Source organism: Rhinolophus sinicus, linkage group LG04, assembly GCF_036562045.2.
Source record: "Rhinolophus sinicus isolate RSC01 linkage group LG04, ASM3656204v1, whole genome shotgun sequence".
Lineage (NCBI taxonomy): Eukaryota > Metazoa > Chordata > Mammalia > Chiroptera > Rhinolophidae > Rhinolophus > Rhinolophus sinicus.
Genome location: NC_133754.1, coordinates 111,644,269 through 111,670,235, shown reverse-complemented (window position 1 = coordinate 111,670,235; position 25,967 = coordinate 111,644,269). Strand labels below are relative to the sequence as shown.

General features: G+C 48.5%; 1 protein-coding gene across 11 annotated transcripts in view; it reads right to left on the bottom strand.

Moving 5' to 3' along the window:
* Positions 1-23,077, bottom strand: part of CDK20 (cyclin dependent kinase 20) — a 45,659-nt gene extending 22,582 nt beyond the window's left edge. For 3 of the 11 annotated variants that reach the window (XM_074330229.1, XM_019721195.2, XM_019721187.2), the window contains exons 1-10: positions 22,747-23,074; positions 22,204-22,317; positions 19,640-19,828; positions 19,276-19,397; positions 19,024-19,086; positions 18,148-18,271; positions 17,552-17,707; positions 10,124-10,161; positions 1,105-1,268; positions 570-688 (exon numbers count right to left, since the gene is read on the bottom strand). In XM_074330229.1, the coding sequence (XP_074186330.1) occupies positions 570-688; positions 1,105-1,268; positions 10,124-10,161; positions 17,552-17,707; positions 18,148-18,271; positions 19,024-19,086; positions 19,276-19,397; positions 19,640-19,828; positions 22,204-22,317; positions 22,747-22,821 (1,164 nt within the window). In that variant the 5' untranslated portion in view covers positions 22,822-23,074. Of the gene's footprint in view, positions 1-569; positions 689-1,104; positions 1,269-10,123; positions 10,162-15,355; positions 16,287-16,423; positions 16,499-17,551; positions 17,708-18,147; positions 18,272-19,023; positions 19,087-19,275; positions 19,398-19,639; positions 19,829-22,203; positions 22,318-22,746 lie in introns of those variants that run through there. The other 8 variants (XR_012495652.1, XM_019721226.2, XM_074330230.1 and 5 more) reach the window with 7 other exon arrangements.
* Positions 23,078-25,967: the final 2,890 nt, after the last annotated feature.

The following is a 25,967-nucleotide window of genomic DNA, read 5'->3' as shown; positions in this document are numbered from 1 at the left end:
GAAAACATCCACATAGGAGGTTGGGTTCCGCCTATGTGTGGCCCAGGCAGAACCCTGGATTTTCACAGGGGACAACAGACTCAGATACCCCCTTCTAGGCTCAGTCTATACTTGTATAAAATAAGGATAATAAAAACGCGAAGTCTGCTTGGCTACTGCGAGAATCAAATTAGAAAACGGACAGGATTGTTTTTTAACTATGAACCCCGACAATGTGTGAAATACTAATCAAGTTATCAATGGGGGGGTGACTAAAAGCTGCAGTTCCCTGGGCACAACCGCCAGGGGGCCGGCATCAGCTCCAATGTGGAAATCAGCACTGAGCGTGGCAGCTGCCACCCCTTGGTGCAAACCTCCTCCATCGGGAACTGTGCAGCCAGAAGTCAGGGGCCTGTCATCTGTGATCAGTCAGACTCCAGTGTCAAGCGTGTCCTGGCACAGCGACTGAGCCTCTGCAGCTCAGATTTCTCACCTGTACAATGGAGCTCCCACGCCTTCTCAGAAGTTGCCTGCGATGGTTAAATGAGACTGAGGGCACTCTACTTGTCCTGGCCCCTCCAGCTGCTCACCTCATGCAGATCCCAGGCACGCACGGTGCCATCCGACGACACAGTGCACACCACGGACTTCGCCTGCCCATCAAAGCGGTACTCGTTGGTGGAGATGTAGGCTACCTCATCTATCTCTCCTGAAAGAGAACAAAACTTGCCTTGAATGTGCACTCAGATACCTGGAACTTGTACACTCAACCTGGTAAAGGGCAGGTAAGACAATGCCTCCTCTTCCTGTCAGCAGCACAACAGGTGCTGATTTGGGGACAGTGGCAGACAGAACAGGGAGGGCTTTAGACTTACATCTTGGGTTTCATGCCCAGGACTGCCCACACCTACCAGCCACATAACCATGAAACAGATGTAATGATGCCTTCCTCACAGGGTTCGAGTGACAAGTAAATGACTTAACACAAACATAGAACATGGCGTGGTATGTACCAGTCAAGTGGCATTTTCAAACTTACTGGCTGAAACACAAAACCGCATGAGACTCAACCAGGAAGACTGAGTGCTGGGAAAGAGCACAGCTACCACACTCCCCACCCCATACCTTTGTGCCCAGCAATGACTTTGCAGACAAAGTCCTTCTCTGGCCGCCCAGATTCCATTCGGAACTCCAGCTCCGATCGGCAGAGATAGTACTGTTTCCATGTTTGTGTGCCCAGGGTTATCTGGGAGTCTTTACAAGAGGACCAGCGTCTCAGACACAGCTGCCTGAAAAAGACAGAAAAAGACACAGTCCCAGACAGGACAGAGCAGACATTAGAATGCATTGTGGTGTCACCAGGCCTGGCTTTGATTCTTGGCTTCACCACCTACATATTGGGTTGGACACCTCACTTTGCCTACGCAGGCCTGTTTCCTCGCGGTTAAATGGGGAAAATGATGATGACACCAGACGAGTGCTCACCATGTCAGGTGTAGTGCTTTTTGTGTATCCAGTCAATCTGCGTATAGCAACCCTGTGAAGTAGGTCCTGATCCCCTTTCTACACTTATGGACAGAGGCAGAGAAAGGCAAACAACTCACACAAGGTTATGCAGCCTTGGTCATGCAACTGGAATCCAAGGGTCAGCAATTTTTGAAGTACCCAACTCTTATTGTTGGACTGTATTTCTCCCTTCATTTCTGTCCTTCATGTATTTTGTTGCTGTTGTTAGGTGCATGTGTTTGTAATTTTTAGATCTTGATGGATAAACCTGTTTGTTATAAAATATCCTTGTCTTTAGTAACACTTTTTTTATTGCAAAAAAAGGAAATTTAATTATAGTACATACCACATAGGGCAGTCATGAATGGCATAAATTGGTTAATGTACATCGTATGTAAAGACCGCATGCTTATGTATGTCACCTAAATTATAACATATTTATACTGGAGAAGGTAGAAATGCACATGAGAGAGATCAGGGCAGAAAAAGAAAGATAACTCTTAAATAATTGGTTTTCATATTCTTAAGTCAACAGACAACGCCGAAAACAGAAAAATCAAGATTTGTAACACTTATCTTAAAGTCTATTTTGTCTGATATTAGCTTGGCCATTCCAGCTCTCTTTTGGTTACTGTTTACATGGTGTTTCTATTTCTGTTCTTTTATTTTCAACCTGAGCCTTTGAATCTAAAGTGTGTCTATTGTAGACAACATAAAGTTGGGTATTTTCAGTCCCTCCTGCCAACCTCTGCCTTTTATTGGAGAGTTTAATTTATAGACATGTGTCGCATCCAGCGCAACACAGGCAGTGAGGGTGCGAGAAGGGGCGGTTTGGGTTAAGTTCTTAAGAAAGAAACAAACAGAGACTTAATGCAGTTAAATCTCTCTGAAGGCCAGGGATCTCTCAGTCTCAAAGGACTGGAGCCCAGGATAAGGCCGACTGGGGGTTTTTATTGAATAGGTGTACAAAAACAAGAGAAAGCAACATTGTTTCTTACACGGTCTCTGAAACTCACACATCATAACAGAAAAATATTTATCTCAATCACCCTTTGTCAGTCAACAGCTGAAGCACAAGGTCCCACAATGTCTTAATTAAGGTATGTACCTTCTCAGGGTCAAGTCTCTCATTTTGTAACAGTTCCATTGAGCTAAGTGGAGAGAACTGATCTTTACTGTTTTTGTAACTTCTCTCACAAACAGGTGCCAGGGAAAAGGCAGAGCCGGCAACAGCTTTTCCCAGGCAGGGGGAAGGGGAGGCAAGGCCCCTTCCCATATTTTTCTAAGGCAGCTCATTGGGGTCCCCACTCGGTTCCACCTGGCTTAGGTTGTATCTCCCGTGAGATATCTTACCCGTCTTTGGCTGCAAACCATCTTTTGGAGACCAGACAGAGAGACATAAGGTGTAAACACAAGGATGGAACAGAGTCCCAGAAAGGCACAGTGTCGTGCGGGAGACCCTGCTTGCTGCGCCATTTGTCGTGCGGGGCGGCCGGCCTGCGGGGTCTCTGGTCCCGCTCCCCACATAAGAACGCAGGATATGGTGAGGCCAAAAAGGAACACCCACGGAGCCATAGGCAGGGGAGCCATACCACCACGGTCTCACTGGAGGCTGGGCCCACCGGACTCGCGACCTGCCGTCCGCCTTTCCGCCAACCGACCAACGACTCTCCTCCACTCTCCTCGACTCTGTTCCTCTGCTCTCTTCCTCTCTCCTCGGCAGTCCTCCGTAGCCGCAGCAGTTATACCAGCGGCCAATCGGCTAACCGGCCACAGCTGACGGCCAATCAGCCACAGCCGACGGCCATCCACTACCCGAGCCAGCACCCTTCCACGTGAGGCCGAGAGCCTGTAAACTACTCTCTGGGGCTCTGTCCCCACACTCCACCCCTACAGGGTCTCGCCTCACAATCTACGCGACAAGCGTCTTCTGCGAGGGTCCCTGTGCCATATTAGCCTACTGACACCTACGGACGAAAAGAAACAGTAGTCTTAGGAACCAACAATGGCAAATCCCTTCCATCTGGGAGGATACATGCTAGCTTTTTGTCCTGGGAAAGGAGGGTCGCTGCCACTGGCACCTTTCCTGGTTTGTGGTACCAGACCTTTATGGCAGTGCTTGGGGTCCCTTGCATAGTTTCAACATGTAACAGAACAGGGGACCCCATAATAGGCCATAGTGAGAGCACATAGTTTCCTCGCAAAATCATCCCGGTATCGGGACCTCTGTATACTACAGTCACTTGCGGTGGCCACTCAGCCACCACCCCTGGTGTCGCTTGCAAATCATGAGTCAAACCGGCCCCCCATGGGGCTATCAGGCCCAACCACCGACAATGGGGGCGTTTGACCTGCCAGGGCCAAGTCCACTACATAGTGATATGTCCCCAGGCGGACAGTCAGACGATCCATTAAATCATGAATTGAAGGCACTGCAGCGTGCAAGGGTGGCGTCACCTTATTTAACTCCCTATAGTCTACAGTCATTCGCCAGGTCCCATCTGGCATCTTGACAGGCCATACTGGGGAGTTAAAGGGACTGTGCGTTGGCCTCACAATATGTGCCTTTTCCAATTCCAATATTGTACGACCAATCTCCTCCTGTCCTCCTGGCAGGCGGTACTGTCGCACTGTAACCACGCGCCAGGGCTGTGGCAACACTTGAGGAGGGTGGTGAGCATGCCCGCGTGTCACCACTTTCACCACCCGGATCCGGAGACGGAACTCTCCTACCGACGTCTGTAAGCTGAGGCCATGTAGCACGTCCACCCCTAGAATATACTCCGGAACGGGGGAGACATAAACCTTGTAGGTACGAGGAGGAAGCCTTCCTATACCCAGTGGTAAGGAAACGGCTTTCACAGTCACAGTTTTTCCCCCGTAGCCATCAATGCAGATTGCTGGTCCAGGGAACAGTTCTGGGTTCCCATAAACGAGACTGCAGTTGGCGCCAGTGTCAACTAGAGCCAAAACCCTCTGTACATTCGAAGGGGACCAATGTATGGACAGTTCCACGTGGGGCCTCTGGTCCCTGCTCGTCCCCTCTGACCGGGTACCTTGGCCCCACCCCTAATCAAGCTGAAAGGAGTCGGCCTCAAGCGGCTGCATGAAGTCCTGGAGGGACACGGGTCGTGCTTTCCCAGACTCCTTCTTTATGCTTCTCCGGAATTGTTGTTCCGGACGCAACTGTTTCCAAAGTTCCAGCAGGAGTGCATTGGGTTGTCGGTCTATTTTCTTCCTATCGACCCCTGCTGCCACAAGATCGCGCCACATCTGTGCACATGTTACTCTCTGAGGCCCGCGACCTCACCCCTTTACCTTTGGTTTGGGCTTCCAGGTCTCAACTGTGTGGACCTCCTGTCTTAACTTCCTTCGCCTCCAGCTTTCAACATCCCCTAGGGTGGCCATGGCAGTTGTAACTTCATGGATCCGTCGCCCTACATACGGTGTAAGAATAGCAACCAAGGATCCAAAAGCACTCGCAGGTGCAGTGTCCAAAACCAGATCTCTCATGCTGGCTGTAAAAAGCTCGTCATCTGGGCCCTGCATGTTGAGGTTAAAAATAGCATGTCTCATACCCATTTCACGGATTATTTGAGTAAGTTCCGTATATGACTGCCATTGACTCACAGTGTCTGGCAGCTCACCAGCCTGTCTCACAGTCTCACAGACTCTTCTTTCCTTAAGGAAAGACACGGGGGGACAGTTGGCTAGGCTGTTGTGTGACTACAGACATGCTATGTCACTACTGACAAGGTAGCATTTACATATGTCATTTTGCTTATTTCTGTATTTCTATGCATTATTCCTTCTCTTCCTCTATCACTGCCTTCTTTTGTATTAAATATTTTCTAGTGTACTACTTGAATTCCCTTGCCGTTTCTCACACAATATTTTTCTGGAGTCCTTAATGGTTGCCTCGGGGATTACTCTTAAAATCTTAACTCACAACAATCTGGTTTTGATTAATATCTACTTAATTTCAATAGTATTCAAAAACTTTGCTCATATATACAAGGTCTAATAATTAAGTTTGTGAACTTCTTGAAACGATGTTGCTAATCTTGTTTGATATCAGAGGGATTATTCATTATGAATTTGTACCAACTGGACAGTCAACCAAGTTTATTATTTGGAAATGCTGAAAAGGATGCATGAAAAAGTTAGACGACCTGAACTTTTTGCCAACAATTCACAGCTCTTGCATCACGACAATGCACCAGCTCACACGGCACTGTCTGTGAGGGAGTTTCTGGCCAGTACACAAATAACTGTATTGGAACACCCTCCCTACTCACCTGGACTTCTCTCTTTACCTGAAGATAAAGGAAATATTGAAAGGAAGACATTGTGATGACATTCAGGACATCAAGGGTAATAAGACGACAGCTCTGATGGCCATTCCAGAAAAAGAGTGCTAAAATTGGTTTGAAGGGTGGACTAGGCGCTGGTGTCGCTGCATAGCTTCCCAAGGGGAGTACTTTGAAGGTGACCCTAGTGATATTCAGCAATGAGGTATGCCGCACTTTTTCTAGGGTGAGCTCGCAAATTTAATTGTCCAACCTCATAGCTCCATTTCATGCCCCCTCATTCATGCTGTCATTGTCAGATTACATGTTTAAACATTATGTATCCAACAGAGATTTATATAGTTAGTGCTCTGTGCAGTTGTATTTTAACTCACATTGGAGAAAAAGTTACAAAAAATACATTTTATACTGCCTTTTATACATGCCTATATAGTCACTTTACAGCGCTATTTCTTCATGTGGATTCAAGTTCCTGTCTAATGTCCTCAACCTGAAAGATTCCTTTTAGTATTTCTTGCAGGGCAAGTCTAACAACAAATTCTCTGAGCTTTTATTAATCTAGGAATGTCTTAATTTTCTCCCTCATTTTGCTAGATACAGAATTCTCGGTGACAGTCTTTTTCTTTCAGTAAGTCATCCCACTACCTTCTGGGCTCCGTGGTGTTTTTTTTTATGAGAAATTAACTGTTAATCTCGTTGGAGGAGGAAGGTCCCTTTTACATGATGAATTGTTCTTTCTTGATGTTTTCAAGTTTCTCTGATTTTGACTTTTAAGTTTGATTATGTCTCTCAGTGTGAAACAGAGTTTCACTACTTGCAGTTCATTGAGCTTTTGGATGTGTAAGTTAACACTTTTCATCAAATATGAGAAGTTTGGGGCCATTACTTCTTTAAATACTTTCTCCTCTCATTCTGGGACTCCTATTACACATTATTGGCACAGTTGATGGTGTCCAACAGGTCTCTTAGGCACGATTCATTTTTCTTCATCTTTATATTCATTCCATTTCTCAGACTGGATAATCTCAATCAACCTAACTCCACGTCCACTGATTCCTTCTTCTGCCTACTCAAACCTGCTCTTAAATTTTTAATTTGATACTTTACTTTTCTATTCCGTAATTTCTAGTTATTTTTCACAATTTCTCTTGATTGATATTCTCTATTGAACGAGACATTATCCTTCTACTTTCCTTTAGTACATGGTTTCCTCTAGTTCTTAGGACATACAGTTGACTCTTGAACAACATGGGTTTAAACTGCAAGGGTCCACCTATAAGTGGATTTTTTTCAATAAATGTGTACAATACTGTAAATGTATTTTCTCTTATGATTTTTTTCTCTAGCTTACTTTATTGTAAGAATACAGTATATAATATATGTAACATGCAAAGTATGTATTAATCGACTGTTTATGTTATTGGTAAGACTCCTGGTCAAGTGTAGGCTATTCAGTTTTTTGGGAGTCAGGAGTTGTACACGGATTTTCAACTGTATGGGGAGTTGGTGCCTCTAAACCCCACATTGTTCAAGAGTCAACTGTACTTAAAACAGCTGATTTAATGTCTTTTGTCTAGTAGGGCCAATGTCTGGTCTTCCCTGGGGACAGCTTCTGTTTGTTTTGTTTCTTGCATTATTAGCCATACTTTAATTCTTGGTATGACTTGTAACTTTTGTTGAAAACTGAACATTTTTAAATGACATAATGTGGAACTCTGGAAATCTGATTCCCCTACTCCATGTTTGTTGTTTCTGCTGTTTGTTGTTGTTTAGTGATGTTTCTAAACCAGTTGTAAAGTCTGTATTCTATTATGTCTGGTCACTTGTCTCTGCTCAGTTAAATTAGTGCTAATGACTTAACAGAGATTTCCTAAACATCTAGAACCACTAAGTCTCTCGGTCATTGCCAAAGGCTCTGTGCATGTTGGGGCATACGTTCAACACTCAGCCGGGCAGTTGACTACTCTGCCTTAGCCTTCACTTCCTGTGTGCACAGAACCTCAAGGTCAGTCAGAGGTGAGAGTTTAGAACCCTCTTCGGTATTTCCTGAGTTCGCACAAAGCCCTTCATGTACTCGTGGCCTTTTAGATTTCTAGAAGTATGTCAGAGCTTTCCAAAACCCCTAAGGACATCAGATTCCCAGCTTTTTAAGTGTTTTGGTTAGACTATTGTTTCTGTAACTGCCATCCATCAGCTCTGAAAGCCACAAAGTTAACCAACTATCTGTAATTATTTTGACAAATGTCCCAAGGTAAAGGCTTTTCACACTGGGTGAACTCCGTCAGGCAAAATGAAGAGAACCAGTATGTGGGGTCTTCCAAGAAACACCAGATAGGTCAAATAATGACAATTCTCTGGTAATGACACTCTGAAGACTCTCTAATCACATTCTTCCCCCTCAGTGACTGTCAGGCTTCTGGTTTTACTGTGATTGTGAGCAGTTGATATTCAAGGCTAACACAAAGCTGGAGGGCGGTTACAGGAATGGAGCAAATAAAAGCTTGCTGTCTTTACTGAGCTTAAGCCATTTTTCCTTGAATAAACACTTCCCAGACTACTGCAAGTCTCTGGTTAATTTCCAGAGTTCTATAAAAGTTGATTTTGACAATGTGTCAGTTTCTTCATTACTTTTATGGAAAAAAATTTCAGGGATCGTTAATCCACCATTTTCCAAGAGTCTGCATCCTTAACTTGTGACTACTCTCATAAGATTGTTGAGGACAAAACATCAGCTCATCCACACTGTAGAGAATACTAAATCCCCACCTACTCTGTGGGCATGAAAGTGAGTGAGACATGGCTCGTGCCCTAGGGGCACTCTCAGCTGGTAGTTAGAAGGATAAGAAAAAACTAAAATTAAGGGGAGAAATGCTAAGTTTCACATGGGGCAGCTATGGTGCCACAAGACGTGAGCACGAGTGGACATCTGGCTGGGGGAGAATGAGGGAGGCTTTATGGACAGAGGCTTTCAGTATTTCCAGTCACCAGAGCTGATGTGGCATCGCAGGGCTTGAGTCCAGCACTCACGTCTCACAGGGGAGAACGAGGTCAGGTGGGAAATAACTAGCTAACAGCCCATGGCCCAAACAAATACAACAAGGAGTCTCTATCCACCATAGCCTGTACACTCACTGACCACGTACGTGCCAGGCTGTGTGCTGACAGAAATATACTTACTCATGTCACTCAAATGGAAATTCCTGTTCCAGTTTATCAGCAAAGATGAGAACAAAGACTAGGGTTTAGAGTTGGCATCCTACCCATTTTAACAGGTGAACGTTGCTCTGCAAAGGCTTCCACAAATACTCACACCAATGCATAAGTCAATTCATTTATTCCTAGTAACACAATGTCTTTGAGAGTCACATTTGGCAAGACGTAACCTTGTCCATTTACCTACAGATAAATCAATTTCCGGAACTAAATGTTATATCTAAAGTATATTCCCCAAATTGTTGAGATACATACAGACTGAAATCCAATAAAAGTTCTCTTACTTCAAAAGTGACTAAAGAGATTGACATTTTTCTAATATTAGCAATAAAAAGTGAAAGAAAAGCAACAAATACAACAATGCTATATGATACTGAAAACTAAATATGGCAAGATTGGCATTCCGCAATTCTAAAATACCTTAATGCAGTTATCCTAAAAATAAAAACCATCAAGCAAAGATTCCCTCTATGTTTGGAAGAACCTTCATGTGTGAACAGCTGTTTTCCATCATGAGTGACAAAAACTCTAAGTATAGCTCCTAGTTGACAGTCAAAGCTATAATCTGTCCTATATTCCACAAGAGGCAGAAGATCTGACACATCTTGGGGCAAAAGAAAAGATGTCAGGTTCCAAACGAGAAATGAATAGGAAAGAAAAATTCAATGATTTAATGATTAAAGTATTTATTTTCAACTTTAATTTTTTGAGTTTTATTTTTTAAGTTCCTATACCATACATGCTTTTATATAGCTAGGCTGTTACATCAGAGTTGAAGTAAAATAAAAGTGGTTTATTTGACTGTTGATTTGTCTTCCGTCAGCCAGTTGCGATCATTAGCCGTACATTTCTGCCCCTAAGTTTGGTACCTCTGCCTTATATCAACCTCCCATTTGATTAATAAAATCTCTTATGTTTCAATACACTATTACAAAACAAACAGTCTTATGCTCCCAACCAGGGAACAGTTTCCTGGTGGTAGGGGCTGTGGATTGTCCCTTCTTGTGTACTCAACAGAGCCAGAAACACAGTGAGTTCTCAAAAAACCTATCCATGCACCGATCTCTCCTTTGCAGGACAGTCTTCTGACAACATTTGGCTCTTCCTTTACTCACCTCCACAATTCCTTGGTCCTTGAAACCTCATTCCAGACCTGGAACAAGAGGGGAGAGAAGAGAGTCAATATGAAATTAGTACCTAGCCTGCCAGGCCCTGTGGAGAGGACAGAAAGGTAAATTAGACCCAGTGCCTACATTCAAGAAAACTTACCCTGCGGAATTAGAGACATATTCAGATAAATAAAAATCACTAAATGAGTGAGGAAGGAGAGAATGACCAACTTAATGGGGTCCCTTGGCTGATTGCTGATCAAGTCCCAAAGGATGGGTCATTGTACCCTAAGAGACTGGCTGAAGTGTTCCAGGGAGAGACAGAACCGCCTCAGCAGATTCAGAAAGGTGAGAAAGATGGTGAGTAATTTGCCTTACTTAGAAAATAAGGTTCTAGGAAAGGAGCTGGAGACTGGCTTACACCAATTTCCAGAAGTTTGTAATGGGAAAAACAGTGAAAAGCTACTTGAAAATTGCAAATGGAGGAGTGGTGGGTCAAACTGTGGTTAGGAAAATCACTCTGGCTGCTGTGAGGACTGGAAATGAGGGCTGAGCAACAGGCTACATAAGAAGGCTGCTACAATGGAGTAAATTAAGTCCTAGAGATGACAAGATGGAGGAACGGAACAGCTGCGGGGCGGGGGTGGGGGGAGGGAGGGAGAGGGCACTGTGCCAGCCCTGCTCTACAAACTGCCTTCTGAAGTATTTGGAAGAGGTTCAGGTGGTCTCTGGAAGGCCCACACCTGCAACCTAGAACTTCCTGGCCTCTCCACCTGGGCTACTCTGGATTCTGGAGCCTACATAGCTTCAATGGAAACCACCCTGGAGCATTCTGTGGCCCAGCCCCACTGAGGGTCCCATCCCAGAAACATGGCTCTCCAGGCTCTGGCAGACCAAAGGACCATCCTCTCTGAGCCCAGGCTCTCACTTCCACAGCCCTCGCTCACCTTCTAGATCAAAGTTTCTCATCCCGTAAGAAGTCCTTTTGACTGGTACAAACGTAACGTTTCTGAATGACATTTTGCAAAATCAAACCAGGCGAGGAAATTTATTTCCTTTTTGTATAGTTCCCAGTTCAAAACCCAACTGAAATCTTGTTTACCACATATAGAATTATAATACGTAATACAACCTGCAAAATAAATGCTACCCACATTTAAGGATCCCTCTGTTAGATTCTGGCCTTAATTATACATGGTGACACTGGAATTAACTGACTTCATTTCACCTAACAGGGAAACTAAAACCTGGAGAAGCTGGTGACATCAAAAGGTATAAGTCACCTCCCTTTCAAACTCTGTCCCTGTGCTATCCCTAGTCTGCTGCTGTGAAAACCAAGGATCCAATTCCAACCCTGCTCTGGACTACCTGGGTGATCTTGGACAACACATTCACTGAATACCTTCCTTACTATTAAAAATGCGGATGAAAACCCAGTATTTTACTTGACACATTTAAAAATTATAATTACAGAATTCAGGTAAGGATCTGTTTATTAATCTTTTTGTAAAATTATATAACAAAGAATTTTGAAAGTAAAGAAATTCATTTAATCAACAAATATTTACTGAAATTACACTAAATGACAAGCCATACACAGGGTGCTAGAGACACAGTGATATAAAAGACTACATCCTTGTTCTTAGGATTGAGTCTAGGAAAAGCAGACATTAAACAAATGCACCCTACAAACGACCGTTTAGTTACAGTTGTTCTGAGTCCTAGGAAGAGCTCAGCGCAACAAGGGATGATGCGCAGATGACACTAAGGCACTCAATGGGCACTTAGCACATAAAGGACGAAGATGCCAGCCACTGGGAGGGTACATCCCTGAGTCCGGAGGAGGAGGTCGCCGCTCAAGGGGGTTGTCGGTGTGACTTTCCGGGGAAGGGCCGCGAGAGAAATTCCAGAAGTGGGAGGAGAAAGAAAACCGATCTCAGGGGTGAACCTTGATGGCTGGGCGCTTGATTCAAGGGCCTGCCGCAGACCAAGCGCGCGGGCGCTCCAGACGCGGAGTGTCAGGGGGCTTTCAGAGAGACACCTCCAGAGGCCTCCGAGGTCATCACCCCGAGGGCCAAGAGCGCCCTCTGCTGATCACGGATTCAGGGCCGTCGAACGCCCCCTCCCAGATGGGGAAAATGGGGCCCAGGGCAAAGGGCCGGCTTTGGACAACCAGTAACCATGAACCTAGCCTTGCCTCCCTCCTGGGCGCGCTACCTTGTCCACCTGGGCGGCGCAGAGCAGGTCTCGGGCCTCTAGGAAGGAGAAGACGTGCAACAGTTCGTGCAGACCCAGCTGCGGTTCCATCTCGTCCGCCGCCCCAGCTCCGCCACGCCTTCGCAGCGCTTCCGCCCCGCAGGCGAAACTCCGGCCAGCCCGCCGCCCCTCCGCCCCTCAAGCCTCCAAACCCCGCCCAACCCCCGTACTTCCGCCCCGCAGGTCAATCCCCACCTAGCCCAACGCGCTTCCTCCCCGCAGGCAAAACCCGCCCAGCCTGCTACGTTTAGACCCGGTTCAACCAATCCCCGCCCAGCGCGCCGCGCATCCGCACCGCTTGCCGAGCTGAAGCCTCATGCGATAGCTCACCAACCCGGCTTCTCCGTAGCCTTTGGTTTGCTTCTGACTTTACCCTTGGACCTCGCCTTTGTCCTGACCCTTGTCCTAACACTCGCCCATCTCCTCATACTGACATTCACCGTCGCCCTGATCTTATTCTAACACTGGCACCCCCTGTGCCCTTGCGGTGGTGCTGGCTTGCTCCTTGACCTCACCCTTGCCAAATATACATGCCTTTGACTTGGACCTCTCACCTGGCTCCTGCCTGGCCTTCGCCCTGACTCTGACCCTCTTCTCAGCCTCGTCCCGATCATCACCCTAGTCCTTGCTAGCATGTCATTCACCCCTACCCTCACTTAACCCTGATCCTGACACTCACCCTCACCTTGAACTTTGCCGTGGCCCTAACCCTCAGCCTCCCTCTTATATTGGCTGGCCCTGGTCCTAACTAAACCTGGTGTCTCTCTCACCATGGTCCCTAACCTGGCCCCCACCCTAGCCTTGGGCCCTGACCCTGGACCACACTCTGGACTTGGTCCTGGCCAAGTTCAGATCAGTTAATGTAAGAGTGAGAGTCATGATCAAGTTCAAGGTCATAGCAAGTCAGAGTCGCAGTCAGGATGAGGGTAAGGTCAGGGATAGGATGATAAGGGTCAGAGTTAGAGTGAGGGTGAGTGTCCAGTTCAGGGTAAAATTCTGCATCAGGTTAAGTAAAGGCCTGTATGAGAGAGAGGTCAGTGTCATGGTCAGTGCCAGAATTTGATTCAAGGTTAAAATCAGTGTATGGGAAATTTTAGGCCAAAGTTATGTACATGATCAAACTCAAGATCAGTGTGACAGTCAGGATCAAGGTCACGCTGAGGATCCATTAGAGGATAAGAAAATATGAAGGTCAGGATGGTTATTGTCAGGTGAGGTAAATTGAGAGTTGGACGCAGGTTGACAGTGAATGTCCAATTCTGTGTAGGATTCAGAGTCAAGGTCAGGGTGACGTTGATGTTCAGGATTAGGGCCAGGTTCAGGTTCAGGGTCCAGATCAATGTGAGGATAGAGTCAGTGTCACGTTCAAGTCAGTTTTCAGCTTAGAGTGAGCAGGATGTTCATTGTCAAGGTCAATTAAAAGTCAAGGTGAAGGTCGTTTTCTATTGCTGCTGGAAAGAGTTAAGACCTCTCCCCATACCTCTCTCTCTCTCTTGAACGCACACCCACCTGGATATTCTTTCCATTTCAAGGTTTGTACCCTTAATCACATCCACAAACTCCTTTATTCATAGGGTAGAACATGAACATCTTTAGGGGCAGGCCTTATTCCACCTACAGCAGAAGGTCAGAGTTAGGTTTATAGTCAAGGTCAAGGATGGGTCAAGATGTGGGCTATGACCAAGCTGAGGATAAGAATCACCATAATGATGAAGGTTAATGTCAATGTGAAGTTTGATTTCAGGTCAGGTTCAAGGTCATGATGGGATTAGGGTGAATCGATGACAAGCCTAGTGTGAGTTCAGGTTCTGCTCAAAGTATTAGAATGTGGACCAAAATCAGGGTGAAATTGAGGTCTGGGTCATGGTCAGGTTGGGGGTACAGACTAGTTTCAGCTTGAGTATATGGTGTAATTGAAGGTGAGGCTCAAATCAAGTTCAGGGTCAGGGTGGGTCAGTATGAGGGTCCTTGTTAGGGTAAGGATTCAGTCTAGGGGCAGAGTGAAGTTGAGAGTGAGAATCAGACTGAGGGTAGAGTCTGATTTATGCTAGTGTTCTGGGTCATGACCAGTGTGACAAATTCTCATTATCAAGTGTAAGTCAAGATCAGGATGAGTGTGACAGCCATGTTAATGGTCAGCATTGGGATCAGGGTCACGATGAGCATCACAGTATGAATGTCAGAGGGTTAAGGTGAAGGTGATGATGACCAAGTTCATGGACAAGGTTAAGTTCTAGGTTAAGTGGAGTCAGAATTATGGTGAGGGTGAGGGCAATGCCAAAATCAAGGTCATGTATGGGTGGGTAAGGGTCTGGCAAAGAATTGGGTGAGGGTGAATATGTATGTCAGCGTCAGGGTGATGAGTAAGGGTCAGGTTCAGTGTAAGCCTTAAGGTGAGGGGGAAGGTCAAGGTCAGGATGGGGTAAAGTTTAGGGTCTTATGTGAGTAGGGTTGGTTGAGAGTCAGTGGTCAAGGGTGTGGGTACAGGCTCCCATGTATGTGGAAGTGAGAGCTACCACAAATTGAGCTAGACTGCAGCTTACAGATGTGGCTGGAGAAACAGGCAGAGGCCAGATCCCGAAAACATCTTTCAAGACCTGAGACAGTCAGACTTTTCCCTGAAAGCAACAACTAGAGTTTACTGTTTTATATTCCCTCTAAAAGCAGTGACTGTGGCAATGTTAGTCACCTCTGCCCTCAGTGCTTACAGAAGTTTATCCACATAGAGCATAAAACAAGTCTTTTAAGAATAAAGATTACTATGAATAAATTTCTCTAGTCTGTTTTTATCTATTCCCGAACCAACACCACTGTCTCAATTATTACAGCCTTATGATATGTCTTGGTATCTGATAGGGTTTAAGTCCTTTCATCATTTTTCTCTTCTTCGCTTCTGTTTCTGCCACTTCCTCCTCTCAACCCTTTTATTTCCATGTATATTTTACATTCACCTTATCAAATTATTAAATAAGAAAAACAAGAGCCAGATGGAATTTTATTGGGATTTACAAATGAGTTCCAGGAATGCCTGTCTCCTTATTTGCTCGGTATCTCTGTGTAAGGAGGTGGCACATCTGGTCCTGGCTCACCCTTCTCCTGAGGTGTTAAGTCTGCAACCTGAGCCATCCCTGGGCCTTGACTTTTGCCACCTCAACTCCAAATGGGAGCTCCATCATATGAAGCCCCTAATACTAGAGTAGCCATGAATGGGGCCACTTTCCCAGTGACCACAAAGAAGTGAGGGCCAGATGACGCCACTTCCCTTGCTAGGAATGGAAGAGAGGCAGACACCAGGTAGAGCTACTTGGGGTTTTATAATAAATCTCAAAACTGAATTATTGTTTAATGTCTCTGAGAACAAAAGCAAACCAAAGCTCCCTTCCCAGTTGGGTTTCGACATGAGGACATCCTACTCTATGGCCCCACAGATGGCTCTACCAGGACCCTCCCTGACCAGGAAGCAGCACTACGGCGGGCACAGCAGCGGACTCACTGCTCACTTGGTACGTCAGCAGCACACAGATAGGAGGCCAAAGGCACAGTCACGGTCTCCTGCGCTGTTGGGGCTGGACATTCTCATCGCCTGCCTGGGACAGGACCAGGTATGGAGTGAGCCTAGGGTGGCCATGGGGAGGTCGTGGGAGGTTCCTGAAGCAGAGGAACAAGAGGCCCGAATGGCCCTGGGGGACAGGCTGGTGGGGCCGGGCCTCACGGCTTAGCCCTCTGGGATGAAGGGTCGAATAAGCTCCGGGTTCAGCAGTGACTCCTCGAGAGGTCGGTCCACGTGGAAGTCATGGATGTGGGGGGGTCCTGGGTGCGCCTTGGGAGCCGGTCCCCCTGGGCGCTGGGGAATCGGCAGCTCCGAAGGATGGGCAGGCAAGGGAGCTGTGAAGAAGTACTGGTGCAAGAGGGCCTGAGGGTGGCAAAGGACAGCGGAAGGAAACCAGTCACCTCCCCATCCCAGCCTCAGCTCGCTTCCCTGATGGGGAGACTGAGCACTGCCCTGCAGAGGCTCATTCCTCCATTTGCTTATCCACTCAGCTGACTCACATCTCTGAGTGCTGACTGTCTGAGTACTGCTCCAGGGACTGGGGACGCAGCGGTGAACAGAACCTTCCCCAAAGCCTGGGGTGGGGGACAATAAACAAGGTAAAGAGGTAAGACAGTCAGTGTCAGATGACTAGTGCTGGAGAGATGGCCGGTCTGAAGAGTGGTGAGAGGAGGCCCCCTGGGAGGTGGCACTTGAGCAGAGACAGGACAGGTGGGTGAGTGAGGTCCAGGGACAGAAGTACACAGACCCCAGGACATGGAGGGGGCCCTGGGCCCCGAGGTACAGGACATAGCCCTGAGTGTGTGATACCTGTGGGCCACTAGGACCTGGGCCTGTCCTCTGAGGGAGCCACAGGAGGGCCCTGCAGAGGAGGGTGTGCTGGCAGGCCTGGACGCAATCACACTCTCTGCCAGGTGGAGGAGACACTGGATGGGCAGGAAGAGCAGACTCTGGGAGGCAGTAGGAGTGTGGCGGTGGCTTAGACTGGGGGCAGCAGCAGGGGGCTGAGAAGTGGTCAGCTAGCCTCAGTATGGTCTGAAAGGCCCTGGACATGGCTGGTCACCAGATGTGTGCATAAACACACACTGCTAGTACCCCAGGCGGGGAGAGGAGGATTGTACACCTGACAGAGGCCATCAGCCCATGGTCCTCCCCTCCTGCCCTGCCACACCCCACCCTCCTGAGTCCTCCTCTCCAGGCCTCTGCTCATTGTCTCTCTTGGGGAAATACCTCCCGTGCCTAAACCTGCCCTCCTCCAGGAAGCTGCCAACTCTCATAGCCTGGCTGCCCTGCTCACCACAGGGTGGAGACCTCATGGGGAAGAGGCTTCCTCGGCTTGTTCACTGAGCCAGGGCCCAGGAGAGTGCCCAGCACATGCCAACGCTGAGTAAATACTTCCTGAATGAATGAAGGGATTAAAGAGCAAGTCACCAGTAACTGGCGGTGTGCTCTTCTGCCGGTCAGCATGCCCTTCTAACAGGCTACCCCTTCCCACCTGTGCCCCTCTGGGGCCTGCTCAGGACAGGCATACTGGCTCCTCTTCCTCCACCACAAGTTCTAAGTGACCTCAACGTCCTGGGACACATGGATATGAGAGAGGAGATCAGGACACCGGGGGGTCACCCTACCTGGGAGGCTGAAATGCGCTGGCGTGGGGGGTAAAGGAGAAACCGCCCCAGTAGGTCCAAGGCCTGGGGAGATGCGTCGGGCAGCACCTCCCCCAAGGGCACAGGTGCCTGCTCCTTGAAGGAGATCTTGTTGTAGTCGGGCAGCTCTGTGATCTCCTGAGGAGAAGGGGGTGCCTCAGGACCAGCAGCCTGCCACCTCCCTCTGTTGTCAGTCCTCGCTCTGTTGCCCACCTGTTCATGCTTACTGGCTGCTCCCCCATCCATGTGCCCTGCTATCATCCCATCACTCCTGTCTGCACACTCACTCCATCCTTCAGTCCTTCATGCCCCTACCCTCTCGGTCAACTGCTTCATCCCCAGCTTGGTGACAACTGCAGTGTGCTAGGAGCAGGCAGGAAGGGACAGGGGACAGGACACAGCCCTCCTGCCTCCAGCATGATGGGGGAGGAGGAGTCCCCAAGCTGGACCAGGACAGTGGTCTGGGATTTCAGGGAGGCACCTTCATGAGAGAAGGTACAAGAGAGGGGAGCCGCCAGCTGTTGGGGGAAATGGAGGACACCAGCCCCCACCCCTCCCCACCATGGGCCCCTGCAAACCGGCCAGACTTGAGGACTAGGGGTGCCCAAGATGCGAAGCACGCAGCAAAGCTGTTCGATGTCATTCTCCCCGGGGAAAAGCGGGGATCCAATCAACAGCTCCCCCAGGATGCAGCCCACAGCCCTGCAGATACAAAAACCCAAACAGCTCACAGACTACACATGGACATGGATCTCCCCACACCAGCTCCATCACTCCCCACTGGGGACACAGGTCTCCTCATATCAGCACCCACCTCACACTGGGGTCAAGGCACCCACAAAGTAGCCTAGAAGCTTCATAGCCAAGAATACAACCCCCAAACAATCAAAGACTTCAAGCCTAGAACACAGAGCACAAACCCCCTTTCCAAGAATCTCTCAGGCCTCAACTCTGGAACACACAGCAGCCCCTCAACAATACTGAGAATTCTTAGAGCCTCACACTCTGGGACACACAGCCACCTCCTCACATTGGCCAGACCTCCAAAACAGCCCCCAAATCTCAAATTCTTAAGCATGTACAAACCATCCTACCCCAAATAAAGGCTCAGAGCCGTCATATCCAGGGACCCAGGACCCTGGATAGCTCCGGGACTTTGCATCCTGGGTTATAACCCCTGCATAGCAACGTAGACTCCCCCCACCCAACTCCCGCCTCAGACCACCACCCTCACTCCAGCCCAGAAGCTTCCCACTGGGACAACCACTCTGATCCCACCCAACCCCCACCCAGCTCAAAAATGTCAGAGAAAGACTGATCCCAAACTCTTCAGAGATACCCTAACTGGGGAAGACACCCCAAGGCAACCTACAGCTCACAGGAGGAAACCCCCAAAATTTAGACCCCAATACCCAGGAGGAAGAGGTGACTCCATGACCCACATTCCCCCTTACCACAGGTCGACGCCCTGGTCATACTGGCGGGCACCGTACAGGAGCTCAGGGGCTCGGTACCACCTGTGAGAGGAGGGCAGGCGGTCACAGGCAGCTCACTGGTCTGACAGGAGGCTTACCCAGGTCACCTCAGCCCCCCATACCAGCCTCATGAGCAATGTCTGGACAGAAGGTCCAGAAGCATCTCTTCCCCAGTGGGAAGGTTGGGGCCTGTCCGCTACAAGGTTTTGCTTGGGAGCCAGCCCTCCCTACCTGGTGGCCACCTGGTGTGTGTAGAGGCGGCTGCCATCTGGGGAAAAGACCCGGGCCAGGCCAAAATCTGCTATCTTGAGCTGGCCCGAGGCACTGATGAGCAGGTTGGCCGGTTTCAGGTCCTAAGGGCACCAAAGGAGGTGTCAGTTCCTCCAGAGCCCCCAAAGGACCTTGGGACAGCATCACTTGGAAGGCTGAACAGCTGGGTCAGCCCAGGTCCCAAACCCTGCAGTACCACACTCCGACACTTACTCTGTCCCACCCCTTCCACCCCACACACCGAATGACCATGTGTTTTTCAAGGGCTGGCCCACCCCTAGCCCAGCGGGTCCCCAGGCCCTGCCCCGCCAGCGCTGGGACTGACCCGATGCACGATGTTGTTGGCATGGCAGAAAGCAACACCTTTAAGCAGCATCTGCAGGTAGCTCTTAACTTGCGCCTGAGCCAGCGGCCTCTGGGCGTGGCGTACCACCTCGGCTAGATCTGACAGCATGAACTCGAAGGCCAGCACGAAGCCTGCCCCATGTGGGAACACGGCCTTCAGCTGCACCACCTGCAGGTAGGGCATCCTGTCAGCTCCCGACTCATATGACTCAGACTCTCTGGGACTCCCAGCCCTGGCCCAGGCAGAGGACAAGGCAAGCAGAGGAGGTGACATGAGATCTGAGCTCAGGACCAAGGAGCTGGTTCCCTCTTGTTGCTCGCCTCTCGAGAGAGAAGGCGGGTCCCCACTCCAACACTCCACACACACTCAGGGAAAAGGTTTAAGGGAGGCCACTTAGGACAGTGTCTGGTCCCCCACCCAGCCCACAAACTGGAAAATCACCTGGACACACACACACACAGAAGCCCAAGTCTCCTCTTGTTTCCTCCACAACACTGAGAGAAGGCACTGGCCTTCTCTCACAGCTCCCCAGCACTGGGACAGCTGGAGACACATCGTATGTACTTCCTGAGGGACCATGGGGCCACAGGGGTCGGGCTGCACAGCAGTGAGCAAGTGCAAGGGCTGGTGGGTCCTTCAGGACCTTATGGAGCTCACAGCACAGAGGACAGACGACTGACAAATGCGTGAACAAACCTATAGGGTAGGTCCAGGTAGTAATGAGGACAGAAGAGAACAGATGGGGTGGTATCAGTTATGCAGGGAGCTTGGAAGGAGCTCCGGGCAGGGGGACAGCAAGCACAAGACCCCAAGGCAAGAACAGGAAGGAGGCTGGAGGGACATGTTGGGTCATTTAGGGGAAGGCCGCCTGCTCTGTTCTGTGTTCCCAGAGCCTAGACAGGGCTTGTCACAGAAGAAATACTTAAGAAGTTGTGTTGAATGAACAAAAAGAGGAGCTGGAAGAGGGCAGGAGCAGATGGTAACAATGCTCTTGGTATGAACAGAGGCCGCTAGGGCTTTTCAAGCTGGGGAATGAACAACTTTATCTATGTTTTTTGACTGTGGGGTGAGGGAAGCAAGGGGAGGCTGCCATAGTTGTTCTGGTGAGAGGTGATGGTGGCCTGGGTCAGTGTGAAATCTAAAGGTTTCTTTAAAGATAGACCCTTCAGGCCTGCTCACCCACAGGAGGTGGGACCTAGTCACTAGCCTTGTGGGTCCTCCACCTCCGCAATGTACAGGCTGTCAATAAACCCTTCTACTTTCCTCAAAAACCAATAATGGCCTTATTGCTGTTTTTCTGATTTTGAGAGTAGTATACACTCATTTCACAGATCAAAACAGACACAGACATTCAGATAATACACAGATCAAAACAGACACAGACATTCAGACATTTAAATAATTTTAAAAAATTATTTTAAAAAAAGGAAAAACCCTACCACCTACATTCCACCAGACTTTACAACAGACACACACACACATACACACACACACACACACATATCACATATATACTCGTATCATATTTTCATACAAAACCAGATGACACCAACAGTTCTATAACGTGCCTCTGTCCCCCAATATACCATGGACATATCCAGAGATAAAAGAACGAATCACCCACCCAAGGTCGACCCAACCTTATTACTCCCCAGGAAGTTAAGCACATTCTGTACTCCTGATATGGACAAATGAGTGAACAAACCTATGGGGTACGTCTAGGTTCTAATGAGGACAGAAGAGAACAGATGGGGTGGTGTCAGTTATGCAGGGAGCGAGGAAGGAGCTCTGGGCAGGGGGACAGCAAGCACAAGACCCCGAGGACAAGAGAATGAACCACGAAGAGAATGAAGCTGGGGTGTAAGTCATCCCTCCTCATGTGCCCACAGCCCCTCTCAGCTCTGTCACAGCACAAACCACACCAGCTGGGCCCTGTAGCTTCTGTCCTTCTCCCCTACCACACCTAAGTTCTCAACAGCTGGATGAAGGCCAGTTCCTCTCAGTGTTGCCAGTGCCCAGCACAGGATAGGGCTTACAGGAAGCCTCAAGGTTAAAACATTTTGACTCCTCCATCAGACCTGGGCGAAAGCCCCCACGGACAAGCTGAGCCCCTGTGAGCCGGTGGCTGAGCCTGATCCCCTGGCCTGACAGAGGGAGATCCTGAAACCTGCCTTGCAGAGTAATGGAGCAAACTCAGAGGGACAATGTACGGAAAGCACTTAACTTAACGCTGCCTGCAGAACCTAACAGCAGCTCAATAGGTGGCAGTTATCATTACCATTAGAAATTGCTAAACATTTTGAGAAGTCATAAGTTACTGAATGAATGAATCAATCAATCAATCAATCAATGAGGACACAAAGAAGTGGGTGAACAAGAGAGTGAATGACTGAGGAATGAAATAATTGGGTGAATAAGTGGCTAAGAAAGGAAATGAGGGCTGAGGAAGCAGATGGGGGACAGAGTGGGTGTGGACCTCCCCAGAATGGGAGTGAGTGGAGGAGGGCAGGAAAAGGCGTCCCAGGACCCCAAGCCCCACTCACATACTGATTGTCCTCCATCTCCTGCAGGGCCTTGATCTCCCGCAGCGCCTGGTTGGGGATGCCGTCCTCCAGCCTCCGCAGAGCCACCTTCTTGAGGGCAACGATCTCTCCAGTCTGTGAGGGACAGTATGCAGGCACTGCCACCCCACCCCCGGTTGGGAAAGGGGCGACAGGACGAGAAATGTGCCATCTGGGTGGGACGCAGAGGCCTGAGGACACCATGGGGGTGGAAAGCGCCTCCGTTCAACCCCCTCCTGGAGGGAAATCACCGCCAGCCTGGGACCCAGCAGTCGCAGGGCTGGTCAAACAGCTCAGGAGCATCCACCCCACGCCTGTAGGGGACACTCGCGGGATGCCTACTGTATCATTGCTGGTGGTGGGCAGCTGGCCGCAACCTGGACGACCTCCCTCTATAAGGGGTTAAAGGGATGAACACACGCCAGGAAGACCCACGCCTGGGTTTGGAAAACGGATACATCTCACAGACAGAAATGAACGGTACCCAAGGAGGAAGACCTGGGCGGCCCACGCGGGCCGGCTCACCTCCACGTGCTTCGCCTTGAAGACGATGCCGTGCGCGCCCTCCCCAATGCGGCCCAAGATGCAGTACTGGTCCATCGCCCGCCCCTCCTCCCGCGCCCAGACGCGCTGCCTAGCAACCGAGCTGCCTCTGAGTGCCGGGGCCGGGCGGCCTAGTGCAACTGGGGACGGCGTGCGGGTCTCTTCTGCGCCCTCCTAGGCCCCAGCCACCATGCCACTGGGTGCTTCATTTGGCGGAAGTCATCCGCGAGTAGACAAAGCCAACGCCCGGGCCAGGAGCAACGTAAACCGCTTCCGCGCACCGCCCCAGGAGCCACGTAACGAGCTACGCTAGGGCACGCAGCGGGGGCCGGGGGCGGGGCGGCCTGCGTGATGGGGCGGAGCCGGCTCCTCCCCCGACAGGCCAGCCTCCCCAGCGGTAACTGGAGGTTCCAGCTTCAACAACGCTCAGGTGTCACTTTTCCACCTATGCGACCTTTAGCCGATGATGATGAAGGGAGACGGGCCGGGGCTGAGTTGTGGAGGGAGCATTAATGGGGTCTCCCTCCTGGAAAGTCAGTTGGCAACATATAGATACTTTTTAATTAAGAAGTTCAAACTCTGACTCGGAAAGTCCATGTCTAAAGGTTTCTCATGAGGAAACATTTGGAGAAATTTGCAGCTTGAGTAATTTTAAGAAATGCATGCCATCCGTCAAAGGATGTTGATAGAAAACACAAGTAGCTCTTAAATTTCTGAAAAGATTCTCAATTTCGCACACAAGATAAATGCAAAATAAAGTACAAATTTTCACCTATGGGATGGCTAGATTCCAGATCTAACAGACCCTTGGCCAGGCTATGGGAAAACAGGAGCTTATACAGTGCTGATCAAATTACAAGTACATATCGCCTCAGACTCAGCAAGCCCACTTCTAGAAATTGCCCCAACAGGTATATTGCACACATGTGAAATAATATGTGCAAAGTTATCAAATGAAACATTGTTTGAATAGTAAACTATTGGAAATACCATACATGTCCATCAGTAGGAGACTAAATTGTGATACACTTATCAAATGAAATTAAGCAGCCTTAAAAGTGAACAAGGACACTTTTTATGTACAGTTCTAGGAAGATGTCTAAGATATATTAAGTTAAGCAGGCAAGATGCAGAACAAAGCATATAAAAGTACCACTAGCTGAGTAAAATGAAAAGGAGTAAAGAAGATAAATAAGGCTTGTTTGTGCTTTACAAGATATCTGGAAAGATAACCAAGATTTCAGGATTGTGGTTACCTGGTGGAGGAGGGACTAGAAGAGTTGGGGACAGGGTAGGAGTCAAACTTTTCACCGGGCCTCTTTGTACTCTTTGGGTTTTGAACCATATAATTTATTAATTCTTCAAAAAAGTAAATATTTTCTGGCTCAGAAATTCCACTGTTTTAACAATTGCAGAAGAAGGCCTTGATGTCCATACAGTGATGTTCACCCTGTTTGATGATAGCAGAGGCCAAATAATAACCCAAATATATTTTGGCAACTCTGGAAATCAGAGGGATTATCTTCCCTCGCCAGAGTTTGTTGTTGTTGCATTTTGTGTTTTGTTTATTTAGTATATTTTCTGTCCTAATTGTGTAATGTTTGTTTTCTTTATCATATGTGGCCTCAAAAATCTCTGTTCAGTTAGCTTAGTTGTCAGCTGATAATTGGAGAGAGGTTTTCAGTATGTTTCCCAGTCTTTGCCAATGGGCTGTGTGTGTGTGTGTGTGTGTGTGTGTGTGTGTGTGTGTGTGTTGAGGCCCACCTGAACACTCAGCCAGGCAGTTGACAACTCTGTCTTAGCTTTCACTTCTTGCTGGTGCAGAACCTCAAGGTCAGCCTTTTTTATTCCCCCCTTCCTTCGCCTCCCCCCTCACTCCGATTCAAGTCGTTGTTTCTCAGCCTAGTTGTGTAGGACACAGCTCCCTGGCCCATGCTGGTATTATGAGTCTTGTGCTCTCCCCGGCTGAGGTAGTCAGTCACCAGTTGTCAGTCAGCTGCTCACAGCAGCTCATGGCAGCTCTCGCTGGTGGCCAGCTGCTCATGATGGCTGCCGGTAACTCACACTGGCCACCGGCCACTCATGGCAGCACACGGCAACACACAGCAGCCCACGGCTGCTCACGCTGCCCACTAGCCACTCACGCTGGTCACCAGCTGTTAATGGCAGCACAGGGCAGCACACAGCAGCCCACAGCCGCACACAGCAGCCCACAGCCTCTCACGCTGGCCACCGCCCACTCACACTGGCCATTGGCAGCTCCTGGCAGCACAACAGCCTGTGGCAGCCCACAGCAACTCACACCGAAGGGCAGCCTTTTCAGGCTTTCCTGGGCACATGCACAGCCCTGGGCATGCACACATCCTTACATATGCATTTCACCTTCTAGAGTCCCAACAATATGACAGAACTTTGCAAAGCCCCTATAGGCATCTCATTCTTCAGCTTTTCCTTTGAAGCTTTTTGGTTAGCCTGTTATTTTCCACACTGTCATGCTCTCCATCACATAGCCACAAAGTTAATCAATTGCCTCTAATATTTTTAACAAACACCCCAGACTAAAAGCTTTTCACTGGGTAAGGTGCAAGCCAAGTGAAATAAAGATAGCCTTATGAATGGAGTATTCCAGGGAACTACCAGATAAGCCAAATAATGACCATGCTCTGACATTGAGATGTGGAAGGATCTCCAATACAGTCATAGAGCATTATGGTCCCTTCATTAGCTGCCATGCTCCTGGTTTTCACCTAGATTGAGAACTGTTTGCTTTCAAAGCTACTGTGGGGTTAGAGAGTAGGAAATAGGAACAAAATAAGTGAAAACATCACAAACCTTGTTGTTCTTACTGAGATCCCATTGTTGTCCTTGAGTAAAGACTACCTGTATTGCTGTACATTTTTGTTTAATATAGAGTTTTGAAAATGTTAATTCTGACCATTTTTTTGCCAGTTTTCTTATTGCTTTTATGTTGGAGGGAATTTTCGGAGATTTAGTTTGCCAAGTTTGCTGATGTTTTCCCTCTCCAATCTATTTTTAACTTTTATTTTTATTTCATTGCACATAACTTCTCCCGGTCAATCTAGGTGCAGTGTGAATTCCCAAAAACAGAGGATTACATAGATCCAAAATGTCCTGCAGCAGGGAACTCATTGGAATGGCTAAAGTCCAACAATATGTCACTTTTAAAGTTTCATTTGTAGTTT